At 40.5% G+C, this 22,557-nt stretch overlaps 1 protein-coding gene across 3 annotated transcripts in view; it reads right to left on the bottom strand.

Moving 5' to 3' along the window:
- Positions 1–304: 304 nt before the first annotated feature.
- The window catches only part of dok7a (docking protein 7a), a 49,255-nt gene continuing 27,002 nt past the window's right edge, over positions 305–22,557 (bottom strand). The window contains exons 8-13 of one of the 3 annotated variants that reach the window (XM_074662173.1): positions 18,766–18,814; positions 18,125–18,640; positions 16,674–16,762; positions 14,115–14,184; positions 5,067–5,246; positions 305–1,284 (exon numbers count right to left, since the gene is read on the bottom strand). In XM_074662173.1, coding sequence (XP_074518274.1) covers positions 1,148–1,284; positions 5,067–5,246; positions 14,115–14,184; positions 16,674–16,762; positions 18,125–18,640; positions 18,766–18,814 — 1,041 coding nt within the window. In that variant the 3' untranslated portion in view covers positions 305–1,147. The remainder of the gene's footprint in view (positions 1,285–5,066; positions 5,247–14,114; positions 14,185–16,673; positions 16,763–18,124; positions 18,641–18,765; positions 18,815–22,557) is intronic. The other 2 variants (XM_074662174.1, XM_074662175.1) reach the window with 2 other exon arrangements.

Below are 22,557 nucleotides of genomic sequence, written 5' to 3'. Positions count from 1 at the left end.
AATCCCTTAGGGAAAGAAATGTTGTTGAAGTCCTTCCACACATCTATACTGTACATACATTAGTCTTCACATGTATTTTATAACAGTCTGCATCACATATAAAGAATTATGTTTGTATTTACAGATATCAAAATAAAGGTGTCTTATTATTATTAACTTTTAAACCGTTCCACAAAACAAATATGTTGAGCGTTATTTGAACCACTTACATCATTTCAGATCAAACTCTTTGCTTCACAAGAACATGATTCTGCACATAAAGGCCAAAAGTGCCAGACAGTCTGTCACATTTTGTTGTGGTGAGTTGACAAAGAAAAGAAGACTTTCTCTCTGCTATCCTATTCTCCATCCAACACAAAGCAGGCATGAGAAACTGTTCCTATGATAAACACAGATCCATTAGTTAGATGATGCAGAACCTGTATTCATCCTGCTTTTGTCATCCTAACAATCATCATGTCTCTTAATGTTTCAAACAGGAAGTCGCTGCATTCTGAGTAAGACTGAATGGAAAGTGAAACCAAATATGCTAAAAAGTGAGTTTCCTGCAGCTAGACGTAGAATTGATGATGGAGTTGTCGCAGAGGGATAAATAAACATGAACTCCCACTCGTCTTCCCCCCTGCTGTCACCGTGCTCCATCTTCCCAAACAAGGATAAAAACAGCCTGTAACATGTAACGGGGGATGGCCCGGGTGAGCTGCGAAAAGCCTCTGCTCTGGGGGTTTATCAGTGCCGGTGACTCAGCTCCGCGCTGGCACATCTTCCTCCATGTCTGCCCGAGGCTGCTGCTCTGACATGATGCCGTTTAATGAGATGATTGAAATGCTGCTCCTGATCCTGTGCCAAACCTCCCCGAGCCCACTCCACCTCTGGGTTGCTTTGTAATTACAGAGGCCGTGTGTGTGTGAATCTGGACATCAGGAGGCTCTATTTTCATGGATTCCAGTATTGGTAGTCTGGATGATGCTATCTTGAAATCATCAGCACTGAAAAAGATGCCACAGGAGAGACGAATCCCAAAGTGAACCTCTCAGGAACAAAAAAAAACACCCAGAGTCATGCTTCTTGGGTGTTTTATAGCTCGGAGGGCGCTGGTTTCAGTCGAGAACATCCAGCTGAGATCAACAGTTCAGTAAAGGAGGAGTCAATGTGGCGTCCCCTTTCTCCTCAGCTCCAAAGTGTGCAGGCCCTCCTGCCGACCAAGGGCGTGCTGTGTGCCCACTTTGTGAGCCGTTTCTGTGGCTGTGATGTCAATTTGGGCGTACTTGGTGGAGCTCTTTCCTGTCGGGACACAAAAACAGACCACGTTTAAAGAGGGGGTACTCTGCCTTTTTTAGTCCTTATAACGACCCTCTGGTGCCTCCATAGCTCAACAAAATCCCTTTATTCTAATGCTGCTGTTTTAGAAAACTCTTAATGAAACACTTAATTTGAGCTGCTGACTCTTTAAGGCTCTGTTAACCCCCTTCTCTCTGATTGGCCAGCCCTGTGGTACTCCCTGTCAGAAGGCAGAACAATTTGACCTGCAGGTGAAAATATTGAGGACACATTTTTATTTATTTGCCTTTTTGGTCCACTAAGTTCCCTAATCTGATGACATAAAAATATATTTTCTAATATTTCCCCATACTGTCGATTCTTGTATCACTTTTTATACTTTATAGATGTAGCATCTGGTCAGCTCAAACTATGTTCAAGTATGTTGTTTCTTTGTAAAAATCTTTAAGCAAACAAAAGTCATCAACTAAAATAACAACATGTTTGATTTTGTGAATTTTATTTTTATGCATTCTTATCCGTTTCTTTTGATTAATCGATTAATCTTAAATATAATCGTCAGATTAATCAATTACTAAAATAATCGTTAGTTGCAGCCTTAGTGTCCAGTAAACAAATAATTTCTGCATCATTTTAAAACTAAAACTAATTTGCAGGGAGCGTCTGACAGCCAACACAAAGTTCAGACTGAAGTGGATCTTTGGCCCCCGATGAAAACATGATGCCATAAAAAGTCACGCTGCAATCACAATGTAAAGCAGAAGAACATGCAAATCATCTCTTTAAAAGTCGCCTCACGTTCACCTCTCCATATGCACACCGTGAGCATGGCCGTCATTTAGTGCCCTTCCTATGGGAGACAATCAAAAAAGCGGCGAGTGACGGTGTAATTGCCGTCTCAGAATATTCATGAACATGACAAATGAACATGGCCGTACCGCTGCTGTGCTTAACAGTTGAAGAAATCAAAAACCAGCTCCTGACAACACATCAGTCGTCCCAGAGGAGGATCTGATGTGAGCCAGCGGTACACAGCTGTGATCTGAATGCCCTGTGACCCCTATTCAGAGTGAGATTGAACCCCTGGCTCCCAGGTGACAGATTAATGAGGCCGCACGCCGGGATTTAAAGTGTATTGCTGCCGTCAGATATTAACCCCGATCATGTCAGAGCCTGAGCGTTCCTCGTATTCCTGAGGGGCCGTGACACTATTAGCCGACTTGTCCGTCAATTACAGCTCAGTGCCTCGTATCTGATGACAAGGACAGCTGTCTCATAAAGACAGCAGAGGAAATAAGCCGATGCTCAGAGAGTGATTCTTCGAAATCTGACAAATTTAATGAAATAACACTGAAAAGCTCTGACGCACTCTTTAAACGCTGCATACTTAATAAAGCCCAGAAATCTTTATTAGGTATGTAAATAAATGTAGGAACAAAAGGGCAAAACTGAGGTCCTGTCCTTTCATTTTAATCAAGTCATGACGTGGATTTTCTTTTCACGTCCAAACTGCACATTAACAGCCTGCCTACGTTTAATCTACTGATGATTCTCTGACCGACTCTCTGATGAGGACCTGCACAGGAATGCATTAAAAGCATTCATCATTTCCTCCTCCATGATGGCTCAGAGGATCAGACTCTATGAGAGTGTCTCACAAAGGAAAGGATTCAGAGTCTGTGTTTGCCAGAGCTTTTTGCCAGGACAGTTCAAATGGTAACGCTATCATGGCAGAGAGGTCAGACCTCAAGGTCGTCTTTGCTTTTCTCTTTCAAGAAATTTTTTTTTTTTCTTAACAAAAATTGGCACTGGGACTTTGCTGTGATTCAATCTTTACATATTGAGTTCTGATCATTCTTGGTGGCATCGAGTTAGGCCTTTGAAAGTAGTAGTGATGGGTCCGGCAACACCAACGCCTTACATTGAGAAAGTCATGTGACCAATACAGCTGCTGTGTTTATATGGAGTGTGTCTGCCTACGGGATGCGTCTCTGCCAAAACAATCACTGATATTTTAAAGCACAAATCTTTCCTTCAAGCCGTTGTGATATGGAGCCCGAAAGAAAAGTAAGGTTTCCACCTTGGGGGACCATTTTGATCTTATATTTGCAAATAAGGTGTTTGTTTTTATTTCATTTTTTTCATCCTGTTTCCCTTAGTTTCTGCTTGATCTAAAGCTGGAGATATTTCTCCCATAGCTGAACTGCCTGGATGCCAAGACATTTCAAATATATGTTTTTTTTGATGAAAACTTTATTTAAAAATGAAACCTCCCTGCCTCAAAAACAAAGGCATAAGCAACATCATCATTCACGACACTTTCACTTTGATACATTTGTTAGAACTTGTGTTCACATTATTTATGACTACATAATATAAAGATATGAAAAATATTTTAAATTTAGATTACAATCACAAATATAACAATTTAAATAATTTTGTGTATTCTGGGTCATTGAAGTTGTCTGGAATAATGTTTAAGATCCAGCAGGTGTCAGTATTGAGTGACACAGTTACACAGTACCGACACAGTATCAATACAGTTTGTGTAATGAAAGTAGGGTATTTGTATTCAAAGCAAGTATAAAAAAAAACACATCTGAAGCGCTCAAAACATAATGTATACTCTAGGGCTGGAACAATATGCTATTCTCGTTTGATTCTGTTACAATTTTTAGGGAGCCAATTCAAACTATATTGTAATTCGATATTTACTATTTTTGTGATTTCTAACTTTTTTCCATAACACCAGACTGTGTGAAAAAGTCAAATGATGGTGATAATGTCTACAGACTATATCAGCCATGTTTTCTCATAAAATGCACATCATGTGAGTTGAGAAACATTTCGCCCTCTGCTGGAGAAAAGTGGTTACTTTCTTACAATCCAGTTTATAAACAAAGATTGAAGTGTAAATTTTGAATTTGAAAAAAAAAAAATGTTTCAGGAATCAGGATTTTAAAATTGTCAAACAAAACTCCTAATATATCAAGTTTTGATTTTTTTCTCCCACCCTTAGCATACACTGCAGAAACGGAAATTTAAACATTCTCATTTTTTGTCAAAATTCACCCAACAGATAATTTCTTTATTAAGAAATTTGTATGAAAAAGATGCTGAACTCATTGGCTGCCTTTGACGAGACGTTAATGATGCTCCTATAAAATTACTTTTTTCTGTTTTTTAGATCAAAAATTGGAAGAAAGACACAAAAGAAGAGAATCCAGTCTTCTTAGGTCGTTTCGGTGTTCACAGTCATAGAAATCAACATTCTGTGAGTCTTGAAAGATCGGTCAAGTTGCTCTGTAAACGGCTGATGGCCAATAAGTTAAATCAAATGAAAGTAAATGAGTGCATCAATGTTACTGCATCCAGGTGTATTTTTCCCCCTTTGAAAATCTTGAAATAAGACACTTTTCCAGATTTTTCTGGTGTGTGTGGCTCATAGGCAGTCATATTAAACCATTTTTTACCAAAACTAAAGTCTTAGTTTAGATTTCAGTTTTTGTGCCCTTCAGTGGAGAAGGGTTAGGATTACGAGCTTTAAAAACATGTTGGTGAGCAGCTGTGCTTCAGAGACTTGTCACACTACTGACTTTTTTAAAGCAGATACTTAATACTATAACAAACTCATCTACATCATATTACAGGGACTTTAAATCAAAAAAGTAAAAGGAAACTGAAACAAAACTGCAGAGGCATCAAAATGTCCAGTGTTTCTTACGCCTGAAGAGATTTTCTGAAGACTTTCCAGTTTTAAAATCTGATCACAGATTGATCCTTACTTTGAGGCTGGAGATGAACCGCGCTCCCTCGGCTGCCAGGACCCGGCTCCTGCAGCTCCAGCTCCATGTAGTTGAGCTGCTTCTTGGATGTGGGACTAACAGGAATATTCACGTACGTCACGCCTTCGCTGCGAGGCCTTTCAGGAAGCGGGGCCTCGGGGGGGAAAACGAACACTGACCCTGTAGATACAAGAGGAGCGGCGTGTTAATGAAGCTCAGGAGGAGGGTTGGTGGTGTGATTGTGAAGACTTTCATCTATTTTTTGCAGGTGTAAACAGTTCTTATTACCAGGAAACCTCAAAGGAGGCTACTAACAAGTGATGTATCACCTTTATTCAAGCTGAAGGTCTCTACAGATCCTCATGCCAAAACCTTTGACTTCTCTCAAAAGTCACAATAAACATATTTAAGAGCCTTTTGCTCTTTGTCACATTATGGACAGCTTGGTTTTCCATTATCATTGAAGCTAATGTTTGGTTTTATTCCTACATCAATTATTTTATAAAACTATCTGAAACTTTCTGAAACGATGGGGTCATAATAAGGGTGCACCAATCACAATTTTCTGGCTGATTACCGACCTAAAGCCTGACCTGCCGATATCCATTTTTGCCAATACAGATTTGTATTTTCATTTTTTATAACTGACAGCATATACTTTCAATGTTCCAATCTTATTTTATTGAAAATCATTGAACAATACCTGTGCAACAATAACAATCTTTATGTTTTAACTTAAATTACCAATAAAGTGTCAAAAAGCAAAAATGGCTGTCAGACCTTCCTGGAGGTTTATAAGATCAGTTTCATATGTAAGGATGGGCCGATCACCGACCCCCCAAAATTAAGGAATTCGGCACTAATTGATCAGTGCATGTCTACTTCATATCATTTTTATTTCTTCCAGTTAAATATGTTTCAGTCCTGCGGAAATCTCCCTGCTGAAGTCAAACAGTAAACACAGATATGGATAAATTACTGTCCTATTATAATAAGATATGAGATTTATTTATTTATTGAAAAGTTTGTTCAGTCTTCTAAGTTTCTTTGCAGATAATGAAGTCGAGGTTTAGGTTACCAACATTTGAGCTCTTTTGATAACCTTGATATAAAATTGTCAGCATTTCTCTAAGGTAATCCTCAAGCTAATCACACTCATTTAAATAAAGCAACACGAGATAAGGAGACGTTATTATTTCTGACTGTAAGCACAGCAGCAGAGAGAGGATCCACTAAAGCACAGGGTGTCTAAGTGAATTGCCCTTTTCTCCCCAGAGGCTGATCATGCATAACTAGCTATTAGGAGGTAGAAATAAATAATGAGATATACTGCGGTCAAACCGTGTTATGAGGCGGTGAAGCCTCTAACCTGCCGCCCTTTTTACTACAACACAAAAGAGTTTGATGCTAAGATTTATGGGAGTATTGTTCAATGACCCTAATTTCAGTTTTCCCGAGCAGCAAAAACACAGCTTTGATAATAGCTGTTTTTTTGCAGTTAAAGTGAAAATCACAATTCAGAAAAATCAGCAGTGAAATGTGGACCTGATGAGCCCACGCTGCATTAAACTCCAGTTGAAACAGCTCATGGCTCAGGAGCACAAAGATAAAAAAAAGGTGTGAACCCTTCTCAACTGGATGGCTTTTCCTGTCAAACACACAGATTGCAGCCCCGCAGTGCTCTAACTGAGCTGTGTGAGTGTGATTTATTGTCTCCAACACATGGTTTATCTGTCATAAACCTGAGAGCCACACATGATAAAAAGGAGCACGGTCAGGCTCATGGCTCGCTGGGTGAGTGCTGCCGGGCTTAATGTTTGGATAAGAGAGTTTCCCCAACAGCCACATAAAAAATGTGCATATTAGAGCTCCTTGACACATATTGCTTAAGGTTTTTTTTAAGGCGCGTGTACCACCTTCAACAACAAGGCGACAAGTACACTCAAGGAGAACGGAGACGTGAGCATAATTCCCATTCCTCATGTACTTCCTGGGGCCAGAAAATAACTAAGAGCTCAAAACGCAGCAACAGAAACATGTCACTGGTGTAACTTGGAAATAACCAGCGAACAACTGTGTGGGTTGCACCTTAACTCTTTCAGGAGGGGAAGTTGTGTTTTCCCTTACCGTAAACATGAATATAAAGTAACGATGATGGATGTTCATGCAAAACGTGTTCAAATTTTCAATCCACTTCTCATTCATATGTCATAAAAATACCTGAATCTGTTTTTTAACCGCTTAAAACCATAGACAGTATAAAACATGGACATAGTCTTGTGGACGTCACCCGTCTGTTTCTGAAACGGAAAATGAAGCACATCGGCTATAGCGGCCATATTGGTAGTGGCAGGGTCTTTGGGTACAGCTATAGGGTGCCTCGGACAGGAGATGTTTTTTGAACCAGGCTGTAAATAGGTTAATTTCTGCTTTGAAAGCAGCTTTTGTGACTTGGTGCGTATGTGACTTCTGGTACTTCTGGAGCCAGCCTCAAGCGGACACTCGAGAAACAGCAGATTTTAGCACTTCTGCATTGTCTCAAATTCTTAGACTGGAGGTTGCCGTTTGCTCAAAACGATGATGTAATGACAACAGATGGACCTCTTAATTGGTTTACAACATTTTAAAGGGATGGGTCTTAAACAATGAGGTCTGCCCATGGCTCTACCCATCTACCGCTGACAGGCCGCCAGAGGGCTGGCCAATCAGAGGGTTTGTGGGGAATCCTAAAAAGACAACAGTTAAAAAAAAACATTTATTTCTACAGGAACAGAGTGAAAAAACAAGGATTTCACTGAGCTGTAAAACATGTAGCTCTACTATAAGGGTACTCCCTTTGGAGACGTGGGCCTCAAACACTAAGGTCTGCCCATAGCTGTGCCTCCTCAGCTTTGGGAGAGGTGCTTATTGTTGATTTTTTCCTAAACAAAACTGAGTTAATCTCACAAGACATTTAAAAAATGAAACCACAATACTTATATTCAGCATTTCACAGTAAAAAAAAAGATCATATTTTAACGTACGATTCATAGTGTTCATGTCGAGCAGCTTGTTTTCGTGTTTAATTCCAACTATTTCAAAATGAGGGCTGGGACTCCCTCTGCTGGTGGGGTTGAGAAATGCCTTCCAAAACATTGGCATATTTTATCCATCATTGTGAAAATCTAAGCAAAATATTGGTTGTGAAAGCCGCCTGGTGCTCCCAGCCCAGCGCAGCTCTGAATCTCTAGCCAGACTCTTCTCATCTGTTGTTCCTAAAAAGTCTATACGATCCACAGAGTCACTTTCTACTTTAAGAGATGTCTGAAGACTCATCTGTTCAGGGAACACTTAAGCACTTAATCTGACTCTTCTCCTCTTTGTCCTCAGGGGTAGAATGAGTCAGAAGGTCTCAGACTCAGCTCTCAGTGAATTTTCAGCACTAATTACTGAATATTGTTGAAGGTTGAGGTGTATTGTTGCAGCAATTAATTGTGGTTAGTTGGCGACATTATTCTTCATTATTAGAAAAAAGAAAAAAATCAGGGTGATGATGGTATCAGTGGTGGAAGATTAATTTAGGAAACACAGAAATATGTGCACGTAGGTGGTCTACTTTTCTACCGCTCTCTAGGGGCTGAAAAGTTTGGAAACCCTTGATCTATTTAAATCTAGCCCAAAATAAACCCCAGAGCATTTTGTATGGCTTTTATCTGACCTGTGTAATGTGAAGCTAACAGATAGTTAGCTTAGCTTCCATTTAATGCTTCAGGATGCTGTGAAAACACACCAGTGTCGTGCAGGCTGGTAAAAACACAAATATGACTCGGAAAAGTGATATATGCTCATTGCTTTTGTTACAGTAATGATAAAACTGTGATTAATTGAGCAGCACAAATGATACACCATAAAAACTAATGATATGCATCATTAAGAATGTGTTTATCTTTATCTTTTCTGATAAATGACGAAAGACTGAAAACAAAATAGAAACCCTCAGTCAGATTAAGTTTAAGTTTGTTAAACAATCCAGATGAAAGAGGACACAATCTGCTGATTACCTTGTGCGTTTAACACCAACATAAAGTGGATTTACTCCTCAGGATTCAGAGTCTGGTTTGATGTTGTTCAGCTTCATAAAAACTAAGATTGCACAGGCTGTAAACTCTGTCACGGTATTTATTTTTACTGCTTCAGCCGTGTTGTGATTACACTTCCATGTGTAATAAATCCTGTACAGCAGCAGGAATACATGTAACACCAGGTAAAATAAATAAATAAATCAAACTTCACCTGTTATTGACTCTTCCTAAATGGCAGAAGGCAGCGACCATTACCCGCAGTCGAGAAGCACCAACCCCGGGGGATGCTCATCCAATCAGCAAGAAGCCATTAGACGCCAGCAGAGTCTCAGCGGGTGCAGCCTTTGGCAACGGCTCGGAGCTCTGATACCTAATTGATCAGACAGCGAGCGGCCCGAGCAGCAGTGTGGGCTTTTATAATGGTTGCCATTAGAACTCTGGGTTTGCCCACGGCTCCGAGGCTCAGGGACTTTTCTATAATTCACTTTGCAAAGCCTCATGGGGGCGACGCCAAGGGCGATACCTGGCTGAGCCTGGTGACCTGGACTCTCAGAGTCAAATGCTTTTTCAGGGAGAAACACAGGGTCTAATGACAGCTGTGTCTTTAGGGTCTCACGCCTCTGCAGCTTGGTTTCCACAGACATTAAGGTGAAGGTGTGACAAGACAGGACTGAACCCAAAGGAGTTCAAAACCGACTCAAAATGTCAACTTAGGGTAGAAAGAGTGCTTGTACACAACAACTACAGGTCATAACCTGATACTGGGACACAGTTTTCTAGATTTGTCAATAAATAAAAACAGTGATTGCTGTGCATTATGATTTTAAACTAGCTGTACTTATTTTTTTATTTAAAATGACTATAAAAGTGCCAAATACAGCTGCACCACTTCACTGCAGAGCAATGAAAGCTACAAGCAATACAAAACTTCAATCAGGACAGGGAGCTGCATCATGAATGGAAACACAGGACCATTCTCACAGACATGTTTGCACTAACCACTGTTAAATCAGATGTTGCAACACACCCCAACTTGAACATGTTACCATCTACTCTCACTTTATTAGGTACTCCTTGCTAGTACCAGGTTGGACCCCCTTTTGCCTTCAGAACTGCCTTAATCCTTGGTGGCATAGATTCAACAAGGTCCTGGAAACATTCCTCAGAGAGTTTGGTCCATATTGACATGATAGCATCACACAGCTGCTGCAGATTTGTCAGCTGAACATCCATGATGAGAATCTCCCGTTCCACCACATCCCAAAGGTGCTCTATTGGACTGAGATCTGGGGACTGTGGAGGACATTTGAGTACAGGGAACTCATTGTCATGTTGAAGAAAGCAGTCTGAGATGATTCCAGCTTTATGACATGGAGCGTTATCCTGCTGGAAGTAGCCATCAGAAGATGGGTACACTGTGCTCATAAAGGGATGGACATGGTCAGCAACAATACTCAGGTAGGCTGTGGACTTTAAACCATGCTCAGTTGGTACTAAGGGACCCAGAGTGAGCCAAGAAAATATCCCCCACACCATTACACCAGCAGCAGCAGCCTGAACCGTTGATACAAGGCAGGATGGATCCATGCTTTCATGTTGTTGAGGCCAAATTCTGACCCTACCATCTGAATGTGGAGCAGAAATCCAGACTCATCGGACCAGGCAACGTTTTTCCAATCTTCTATTGTCCAGTTTTGGTGTTGCTGTGTGAATTGTAGCCTCAGTTTCCTGTTCTTAGCTGACAGGAGGGTCACCTGGTGTGGTCTTCTGCTGCTGTAGCCCATCTGCCTCAAGGTTGGACGTGTTGTGTGTTCAGAGATGCTCTTCTGCAGACCTCGGTTGTAACCAGTGGTTATTTGAGTTGCTGTTGTCTTTCTATCAGCTCCAACCAGTCTGTCCATTCTCCTCTGACCTCTGGCATCAACAAGGCATTTTGTCCCACAGAACTGCAGCTCACTGGATATTTTCTCTTTTTGGGACCATTCTCTGTAAACCCTAGAGATGGTTGTGGGTTAAAATCCCAGTAGATCAGCAGTTTCTAAAATACTCAGACCAACAACCATGCCACGTTCAAAGTCCCTGAAATCACCTTTCTTCCCCATTCTGATGTTCGGTTGGAACAGCAGCAGATCCTCTTGACCATGTCTACATGTCTAAATGCACTGAGTTGCTGCCAGTGTCTCATGTTTCTTGCTTTGCATTCAAAATCAATGTGCATCATCATATCATGGCCTCTGTGTCATATGTAATTTATCAGGACACTGTTGCCTAAGAGCGCTAAAAAAATCTGCACCTGTGTCTCCGAAATGAAAGCTGAAAATCCCTCCATCTGACACCAAACGTGCTGTGATGTGAAATTATTCAAAAGCAGCTCTCGCACACAAACCGTTCCTCCGCTTGCACACCAGAATAACTGAGCTAATGCCTCCATATGAGATGTTTCCAAACAACTTAAACATCATATGACGATGTTTAGCTCCTTCAGCAGCCATCGCCTCAGCATCCTAACATAACCCTCCACCACGTCTCGTCCATTAAGTGCTCACTGAGGCGGGATGATGGGAAAGACGACACGGAGCGTGTGCAGGTACACCGACATGAGTGACAGCTTCAGAGCCACATGGTGACAGCTGCTGGGACTTCCTGGAACAGGTGTGTTTGTGGGTGTGGGCTGCTTAAGTGGCCAAACGTCCCCTGACGACTGTCCTTTCATCACACATCAGGGTGAGTATCCTCACACGCACCGCTGCACACTGGCCTTGGTTTCATATCTGAGTGTTTTCTCTTGACAAATAGCTTCTTATGTATCTCAGGTTTATGGCTTGATATAAAACAGATGATGTAAGGAATAAACGTCCGTCCCACCAGGGACACTTTAATCAAAGTGAAATGAAATCACAAGGCAACGACAAAATAGATGGGCTCCATCTTCAACTTTTTCCAGTGTAAAAATTTCCCCTGAAGAAGATTTAACCAAACTTAAAACAAGAAGTGAGGACTTTTATGTTTGGTAGACTATTGCTGTGTTGTAATAATGCTTCTTTACAATAAAACCAGTTTATTCCCTCACATCTGGAAGGAACATCCATTTGTGAGATGCAGGGCTGAGTGTGCGCTGCACGCTTAAAAAATTCCCAAATCCTTTTCTTCCAATGCCAAACAGCCTCAGTTTCCTAAGGGCTGACATGCGGACATGTCCTTGGGAAGTTGGGACCCCCACCTATCAGCCTGTCTCTTAAAATCCCCGATATATGAAACTTGGCTTTTACTCTGAAGATGGCACAAGTGCTCATTCCAAATAATACCACAGCTTGGTTTTGCCAAACACCAGTTTAAAGCAAGCAGCAACCTCCAGTCTAAAATTATGAAACAATGCAAAAGAGCAAAAATCTGCAGTTCATCAAGTGTATACTTGGTGCTTGCTCTGGTATGGAGGACCAAAACTGCCAAAATTAATTAAAAATAAATTTCATAAATAAAAATTTTTAAAAATAATTGAAAACAAATATATTTTTAAAAGGTTGTTCAGTGTAGCCTGAACCTGTTTTTTTTTTTTTTTTATTTTATTTTATTTTTTTTCCTTTCAAATATGTATATTGTATAATGGACACTGTTGGGCATGGGGTTATGGACGCTGGGTGCTTTCCATTCATTCTTGGTTCCAATGGATCCGATGATGGACTTTTACATGTGTTTTCATACACGGACATTTATGCACCCAAGCTCTGTGACTTTTATTTTTTTGTAACTTTTGCTGCTTGTCCTCCTTTTTTTTCTGTTTTTGTCAAATTGTTAAAATTCAATAAAAAGTTGATCACAAAAAAAAATTGAAACAAAAAGATAAATAAAAAAAGCAAAGAATAAATACAAAAATAAAAAAAAATTAAAAAAGAAAAATAAATAGAAAAATAAATGTTGAAATAAATACTAAAATAAATCTTTAAATAGAATTAAATATCAATAAAAAAATACACACTTTTTTTTTTTAAATATTTTTTTTATGCTGCGGACAATATCAGCATGAAATACAGGAGGAAATGTTATTCAAACGAGGGAGGCGGTCCTAAGTGTGTCTTAGGTTGAAATGTTCACCTGCTTCAAAAATCTGTTTCAGAAACAGACTGATGATGTCATAGACTACATCCATCTATTATACAGTCTATGGTTTTAAGTTACTCTATCCAGATCAATCAAACATGGCATACTGATTCTTGGAGCAGACGTCTACTGACCACTGCAGCAGGGACCAGTCTTTCAAGCTCTGCCAATCAGGTGCAAAGATACAAAATAAGAGCCAATGGCAACGCACATACACACAGAAGCATGTTTCTTACAAATGTGGCCATTTAAAAGAGAAACAAAGAGGATTTCTGGTGGTCTCAGATTTATTATCAAGAAGCATTGTTACAAATTGAGAAATAATCTACCAAACACAAGGTCCTTTCTCTTTCTGCTTATAAGTTTATTTGTGGGGTCAGATGTTAAAAGTTATTCCCTGCAAGTCTCAAGAAACTAATCAAAATGGCAAAAAGTTGGTGGAGTTGTAAAGAGGATGTAGATGTAGAAGGGAAGTAAACTTTCATACTTTAGTTTGTACCTGGACTTGAACCTGTGATCCCCCCCTGCCTGCTTCCAGCACCAAGTCCCTGCGCACAGAGTTTACGTGCAGCTGTACAGCTCATGTAATGCACAGAAAGCTTCTTAATGTAAATAACTTCCTGTCCATGTCACAGCGTGTTACTCTGGAGAAAGTCACGTAAACACTCTGAGAATGCTGTTGATGTCTGTTCCGAACATTCATCATTTCAAGTTGAGCCAGTCTGTTACTCCAGAGATTGAAAACCCTCATTTTAGGCAGTACTTCCATTCCAATCACGCAAACAGAGCAACAGATTTGTACGTAGTGTTTGGGTCATTACTGTGATTCTCTTCCTGTATGTGGGCCCTGGTTATTGTAAAGAACAAAGCTCAGAAAGCAAAAACTCACCTTCAGTGTCATGCAGGAACCTCTGCTGACCACAGCTGCCCATCAACTCGTACTTGCTCTTTTCTTCACCCTGAAAGACACAGACAGTAAACAACTGTGATCATAATTTGCTGTGAGCGTGGAGCACATAACTCCATTACATAACCAGCGTGAGGAGGACTTTCTCCTCAACAGCTCGATGGACACGTCAGGAGTATTTATAGTGAAGTATTTCCTGAGCGTCTAACATGTGGAAAGATTGTCTGCGATGCTTCATGGTTATGAGAGGACAGCCGAGCCTCTTTAATCGCAGCCACATAATCTCTGACTCCAGACGGCCACTGTAAGCACGGCTTTTGTGGTGTGAAAATCGGAGGTGGAGAGCAGCCACGTTGCTTTTAGTCTCACTGAAAAACCACAAAAAGGAAACCCTTGATGGAACCATCATCATTTCCAGAATGAATGAACCCATTACATAAAAGTGGATGTTTGTAATAATGAGCATCAACTGAAAATACTCGTAGATTTTCAAGCCGAGCAGGGAACAAACAATTCAATGGATTGTTTTTAAATTATACTTGTGTGCAACAGCTGCGCTGGAGGGTTCAGTGATGGTCTTATTTTAAAGCAGTTAGATAAGGGTGAGAAATACAATGAATCAAAGTAAATATAATCTTTAAATGTTTCATATTTTCTTAGTATGGCTCATTACTGAACTACAGCTCCTGAGCAAGACACTGAACCCCAAGTTGCTCCCACTGTATGGAGTATATTGGGGCTGGGATGATATGCTATTCACGCGATTTGATTCTAATACGATTTTTGGGGTGCTGATTCTTTGTTATTTATATTTTTTACTTTGCTTCTTTAACACCAGACCATGTGAAAAAGTTAAATGATCGTGCTAACGTCTACAGACTATATCAGGAGCCATGTTTTCGCATAAAATGCTCATCGCCTGAGTCAGAGAGAAACATTTCACCCTCTGCTGGAGAAAAGTGGTAACTTTTTTCCAATCCAGTTTATAAACAAAGACTGAAACAAAGAATTTGAATTTGGAAAAAATAAAATGATTAAAAAAAAAAAAAGAATCCCGATTTTGGTATTTTCAAACAAAAAATCACAAAATATTGTATATCATTTTTTTTCTCCAACCCCTAGAGTACATGATGTATGGATGGGTGTGAATGTTAATTAAAAACTGATGGTTATGAATAGAAACCTCTGCCATCAGTGAATGAATGTGGTGTGGATGGGTGAATAATGGTACGGCCACACCAAAAGCGAATTTGCGTCGAGGTTACATACAAAGATGCATTTAGATGCTGATTTCCCCCCGGACAGTGCGTTGGATGAGTTTGCGCTGCGCATTTGGGGCGTCAGACGGCTCTATGCTCGAGTTGAAAATATTGAACTTTCGACGCAAATTTGTGTAAGGCTGTGCCGGGGCAGCCAATCAGCTATGACATTCCCATGACGTCATTGATTTGATGACGTTGGGGGGAAACCGCCACCTGCTCCAACTCCAACCCCGCTGGAAGATGGAGGAGGAAATAATCTGTGCGGTGTGTCATTATCCAGAGTTATACGATACGACGTGTGTACTCTACAGAGACCGGAAAAAAGGAGCAGACTTGGGTGAAAGTCGCTGAGGAGACATGTTTTGAAGGTAAGTTCTGTGAATATTCATTTCCAGCTGGATTTGCCTGCACGGGTCATCACTGAGTCCGACTGTGTTTTCCTCAGTGGAGTTTTGAGCCTGATAGAGAGGAGGAAGGAGCAGGGCAGCGTCCAGATTCGCGTCCGGTATGGCCGCGGCATAAGACTCGCAGTGTAAAACGCTTTGAGTGGTCAGAAAAACAAGAAAAATGTTATATAAGTACTGTTCCTTTTACTATTTTTTACCATGTTGTAACCACGCCTACCCCTGTCCAGAAACATCCTGAAAGAACCAACACATCAACATACAGGCAGAGGTGGGGGTTGACGCACACACAGACACTGAGACACATGACTAGGGGCCAATAGAAGAAGACAAGCAGGACTATTCCTGTAAGAATTGCTATTTTATTTTGTTTGGAAAACCCTGCAGACTAGGGCTGGGATGATATGCTACTCTCATGATTTGAATCCATAATGATTTATGGGGTGCCAATTCGATTTAAAGTGCGATCCTTCAACATTTACGAATTTTAGCCATATTTTCCCATAAAATGAACATCATGTGAGTCAGAGTGGTAACTTTTTTCCAACCTAGTTTATAAACAAAGACTGAAATGAAGATTTTAGATTGGAAAAAAATGCAAAAAATCCTGATTTTGATTTTGTCAAACAAAAAAATCCTTAAATATCTTACATGTATTGGAGTTTTTTTCCTCCCACCCCTACTGCAGACCCTACCTTCAAAACACTACCACAGTAACCCTCGGCTCTGTTTTTAATACCTATTAGTCGTTATTGACATAATATCAGATTTTTCCCAAAACTGTTTGTCTGAACTCGAAGCACAAAGACATCCTCAGCCAAAATGCACAATTTGTTGAGACATTAATTGAATCAAGAATGTTTGTATTGACCCACCTCTGAGTTCCTCTCCAACAGTCGACTCTCCATGATCTCATAAGCAGGATCAGCTCTGCGTCTTTCCTCTTTACACTGAAGCCTTTTGTCTAGGAGAGAAAATGTCAGAACAATAGAAACTTAATTGGAGAGTAATGTGAAAATAGCAGCCTTTGTGATGTTTTTTAAAAAAAGAATGTGTAGTTGGATATCTGGTATCCTCTGAGGAGAAATATTTGGGTTCCTGCAGACCCAGATAGGAACAATTAACTGTGAACTAATTCATCATCATTATCACAAATTACAGCACATCAGGAAAAAACACATCTGTTAGGATTAATAAGAAAAAAGAAAGAGACATCACATGACAAACTGCATGCTGGTTTCAGGTTCAACAGTTTTTAGTGTTAGAGATCAATTTTTCACAGTAGAAACAAACAAGTTAAGATTTCAAGAGTAAAGTTTGATTATTTGAGTTAAAAGCCGTCAAATATCTCATTATTTTTTCGTCTCTTTTTCGTCATCTTTGTATTTGCAGTGGATCATTACTTTGTATGGCTCATTTGTTGGTCATGGACACCAAACTTTTTGTGGCTTCAGTGATATTTTTACTACTTTTGCTCCTGTGTTTGTCTGGAGATCCTTCATGTAACCATGGCTGCATTGTTTACATATGAACTCAGCTGTTAGCAGCCTGTAGCATGTCGATGCTAACTGGTGCAAGGCCGGATGTTTCCCCACAAGGTGAGGAGAAGGAGGTGAGGAAGACGTGCTGGTTCTCAGGTGAGAGCTAAGAAGTGACAATATCGACCTGTCCTTCCATCCATCGTTATTGGGAACGTAAGATCTATCTATGTAATCTACTTCTTTTGTTTTTTCATTTGTTTTATTATCAGTATTTGGCTTCCTCCATTTTCATTTATATATTATTTTGTGCAAATAGTTGTAACTGAGAAGTTCTCTACTGCATATTCAAAATACATTCATTAACAAAAACAAATACAAGCATTACAAGTCTTCTAAGAGTCTGTTTTACGTTTTTAGGATGCCAGAATGTAAATCATGCGTCAGCCAAGCAGGCCTGACACTGCTCACCCATAAGAGTAAAAAACAGCCAAAAACAGTCCCAAGAGGGACATTAGTAACTTTTGAAGACCTTCACAGCCTCTTTCCAGTAGTTATGATTCATCAGTGGAGCCTGATAAACATTTATGATTTATTCATCTGGTGGCTTTGATCCCTTCTCATAGCCTGAGAAAGCCCCGTTGTTAAAACACAACAACAAAGGGAAACCCTCAGAGTGCAGACAGAAAACAAGCCGTTGATTAAAGACCAGAGAAACAGAAGAAGCCTGAAGGAAAGTGTGATTTTTTTTATTGATTATAAAGAAACAGAAAGCTGGAAAAATAAAGAAGATCCCTTTGGAAAGGACTGAAGAGGGATGGCAGGAGCTTTATGAAGAGGCCTCTTACCTTCACCGACCTCCGTCCAACCATTCATCTCTTCATACTCGTCGCCGCTCAGAGCTTCGTCAGCAGCTGCTCCACGCTCCCCGCTCCTCGTCCGCTCGGTTGGAGATATTTTTAAGGTGGAGATGTTCCTGTTTGGGCACACTTCAGCAGGTGCTGCCCGTGGAGGAGGCCGACAGCGCTCTCCTTGGCACTTAAAACAGTTTTCATAAATGACATCTGCTTTCTCTCTCGGCGCATCTTGTGCTGGAGCGCAGGTGACAGTTGGCGCAGATATGAGCTCACTCCTCGGGCTCATTGACTCATACAAGTTCAGGCTGTTAGACTTTGCCTCCAGCTGCCTATCAGCTCGCGGTAAGCCTAACAGATTGGCGAGGAGACACACCAGTTTCTCCCTGCCTTTCTTTGGCGGCGGTGAATCCTCAGTGGTCTTCGCTGGTGGAGACTGGCAGGATTTCTTCTCTGTGGTGTTGTTTGTTTTGACGACACTTTGATCTGCTGGATTGAAAATATGACGTTCTGGGGGCGAAAACCTTTAAAAACTCTTTGTTTTCTGTCGAGGATCAGATTAAGGAGCTCAACAACATGCACAGACTCTTCATGCGTGCAGCATTAATGCATGCAGCGTTTCTCTCTGAACTTACCTGGTATGGCAGGGATCACTGACCCACTTGCAGGGATGCTCGGTGTCCCCTGTGACATGGAAGAAAAACTAATTACATCTAAAGCTTGCACTGGTTTAATTAACATTCACATGAGATATAAATAGATATGTGTTGGCTTGGTGTTTTTAAGACTGGCAATGATCTGTGTGTTATTTTAATGATAAACAATCCAGTGAAAAGAGCCATTCATCTGTTTCTCAATGCCGCCCGACTCCTCAGCTTGTCTCTGCCCCAAGCTGAAGATGAGGATGTGAAAAAGGGTCTGATTTCTCAGAAGAAAGGCTGTGTTGTTCCCGTTAAAACAGCTTTGAGCGTGTGTCACTCAAAGAGGAGTCAAAAGTGCATTTGTAGGGACGATATTCAGCAGAGGATTCGTCACGACGGAGACCAAAGAAGACACTACATGGGGCTTTCATACGCAGAAAACCATCGCTAATTGGATCAACTCTGTGTTTGTTTTCAGTCTTTTTGTGGGATAATTGTTATACTATACACTCAAACAGCTCGGGTTTCCCTTTACGAGCTCAGCTCAGAGGAGTGTGATGTTGTCTGTCTCCCTGTCTCCTTTCTGGTCCCTCCTCCCTTTGCCTGCTGCACACCTGAGTGTTATCAGCGTACATATATTGAAAAATAAATAAGTTAAATCCAAGTATTTTTGTATTCTATTATTAAAAAAACTGATATTTTTTACCACATAAACACAAAAAAGAACTGAAAATTGGAACCGTTAAGTACTGGTACCGATTGCTAGGTAGTGGGCTTTGGTACCGTGTTGTTTCAAATGTGAAAGGTACCCATCCCTATCCCAAAACCATATTTTGCATTGTTTTCCAGATCTAAAACCTGTGCCGACCAATCAGAATGAGCTCCCATCATTCAGCTGTGACTTTAGAGAATCAGAAACTCCGCTTACCAGCGTCTGCACCACGAAACCCAAGTTTACCAAACTCTTCACTTTGGCTGGAGTTTTAAGATAACATTATTTTTGGTGACACAAAACTGCAGTTTCATGGGAATGATAGGCATTTAAAAATATATGCGGTTTCCCAGATACTGGGCTACGTGTGGACCAAGGGGCAACATCCGGTCAGTAAAAATGAAGCCTATACAGAAGTGCTTAGAGTCGCTGTTCGTCTGGAATCTGCTTGAGGCTGCAGAAAGACCAGAAGTCACGTACACACCCAGCCATATAAACTGACTTTTATGGCGTTAAAAACATATTTACAGCCTGGTTCAGAAACAGCTTGGGTCTAAAATGCTGACTTCACTATCTGCACGAACTGTACAGTGAGTATTTTTTTCTGTCTATGGGGTTTGGAAGTTATTAGGGTCATTTGATTTACCAATTAGAGGCACAGCTCAGGTCACGTGACCGCCGTGCGCCCTGTAGCTGTTTGAAAGAAAAACTCACAGCTCGCGTCATAGCGAATGTGGCTGCGTTGACGGTTTGGCTTAATTTCATGGTTTCAGGTGACGTCACAGAGGCTTTGTTGTTTGATTTCTTCTACCCCTCAGGTTTTGGTTGTCCCCTCTAGAAAAGTTCAGTTCATGGAGTTTTGTTATTTTATTGTGTTTCAGTTTGAGCTGGAGGTTTCAGGTAGTTTAATTATCAGTTTTTCTTTTGATATCAGGACTTTAGTGTCTTCTTAGGCTAGAGGGAGGTGTTGGGTGTGACGGTCCAAAGCATGACTGTGGCCCAGTACCTTCCCACCTTTTGATTATTTCAGCCAGGGTCTCCAGCCCATTTTGTTTTCCTATAATATTGATTTTTCTTTGTTTATTTTGATCATTGATTTGACATAACGTCCACTTATGTGGACATTTCATTCCTGCTTTTCAGACCCATGATACTTTATTTTTTTAAACTTTGAGCGATTAGCCACATTTAGGGACACTACATCATCTTTTGGTGAAATAAAAAAATTACACCCATTTTAGTAAAAAAAAAACAACTAAATATTTAAGTTCAATAAGTATTTAAGGTCTAAAGAGGTTAATTCATCCTGAAACTTAACTTTAGTTGTGGTGTCCCTCCTGTATGCCACGGTCTCCAAAGGACTGAGCTTTTGTAAGTTAAGGGTTATAGGAGACTGTAACTAATGTACACAGATTTACAATACATGATTTATTACCCACAATCCTCTCATGTGTCACATCAGCAGCACTGAGCCTCTTTAACAGTACGCCTGCAGCAATAACACGTTTTTTTGCCTAAATAATCTTCAAACACTCATAAATATGTGAGAAAATGAGGAATGGTCTCTGTGTGAGGATGAAGTTGCTGTTTAGTATTTTCTTTTGAAGGAGCCCTGGAGCTGTGAGCGAGTAAACACCACAGAGGAGGATTGTGTTGCTCAGGCTGAGGGTGATAAATGTTCCTCTGCGCTCCTCCATCATCTCATGTTACATTTAGTTCACCAAGGACTCCATGAAGACAAAGCTAACATTTTCTTTAGATGATGAATGAAATGTGTTTTTTTTTTTGCTTGAAACACCACCAGCAGGGGGAGCCATATCCACCCAGCCATCATTATCTCAAAGCATCTATCAATTATCTTCACTTATTCTCTCTTTCAGGGTCCTGATGAGGAGGTTTTGGACAGTGGGGAAAAACCTGAAGCACCTCTAACAGAAAAGCACCTACCTGACTGGGGAATCAAACCAGAGACCTTCTTCTTTAATATTTTCAATCTAACTTTTATGCAAAGTCAAAAACCTCTAAATTCAGGGACATGTCCAGTTCTCTATCTTATCTCTACTGGTTTCAGAGCAACAGCCCCAACCAGTGGTGGGAGGCTGCTCTACAGCTAAGACACATAATGTGACCAGGAGTTTTGACACTATTTAAACATAAAACAATGGTCTGTTCATTAGCACGATGGTCAATGACACATTGAGGAGACGCAGGGCTTAAACACCAAGGTCTGCTCGTAGCTCTGCCCCTAACAGGCCTCTGGGGGAGCTGTCCTGTTCAAAGGAAAGATTGTTTGTGAAACAGGAAGACTTAAGCTTGGTTTATGCTTAACGTGTCTGCGTACGAATGATGTCAATCTAGCAGCCTCCCCTCCTCACACGATCCTTTTCATGAAAAAATTTCTGCGACTAAAAATTTTCTAACTTCTGGTTGAAAACGTGCAGACAAACCAGAGTTATTCACCACACAGAGATCACTATGATAACTGTGTGATGAACACTTCCTGGCGTGAAGTAACAGCCAAACTCAGCACAGAAGAGGAATTGGCTGAAATAAATGCTTTAAACAGTGTAAACAACTTCTTCTTCTTTAGTTTAGTAGTGTGGTAGACGTGCATTTGCGAAACACCGCCCCCTGCAGCTTGGGAAAGGACACTATGCAGATTGTGAAACAGTATATTAGGCACACACGGTCTCTTGTGCCGATTCCATGCGTCTCTTTTCTGTGCGACACATTCGTGCAGAAAGCTTAACCCAGCCTTTAAAGAGACAGTGTCTTACACAAGTGTGAGAAACAAAAGAGATTTCTTTTCTCCAAAGGCAAAGTAGGACAATATAAAGCCTTAAAAAAAGCACTTTATCCCCTCTTTAAAGTTTTACTTGGTTTTCAGGCTTTAAATGATTCTATAACTTTTATTTAGCAGATGCTTTTGTCCAAAGCAACGTACAACACAAGCAAGAATTTGGACAGAAGGATTTTTTTTTTATTTGGCTGCAGGTGCTGCCATTAAGTGTAGGATATATTTTTTCTTCTTTTATGTTTTATTTTTGAATAATGTAGACTAAACTAGCCAACTA

The sequence above is a fragment of the Halichoeres trimaculatus genome, unplaced genomic scaffold (genome assembly GCF_033239565.1).
Source record: "Halichoeres trimaculatus isolate MK-OKI-2021-1 unplaced genomic scaffold, fHalTri1.1 fHalTri1_scaffold_22, whole genome shotgun sequence".
Classification (NCBI taxonomy): domain Eukaryota; kingdom Metazoa; phylum Chordata; class Actinopteri; order Labriformes; family Labridae; genus Halichoeres; species Halichoeres trimaculatus.
The sequence above is the reverse complement of the archived record's forward strand: the minus strand, read 5'-3'. Positions and strand labels throughout refer to the sequence as shown.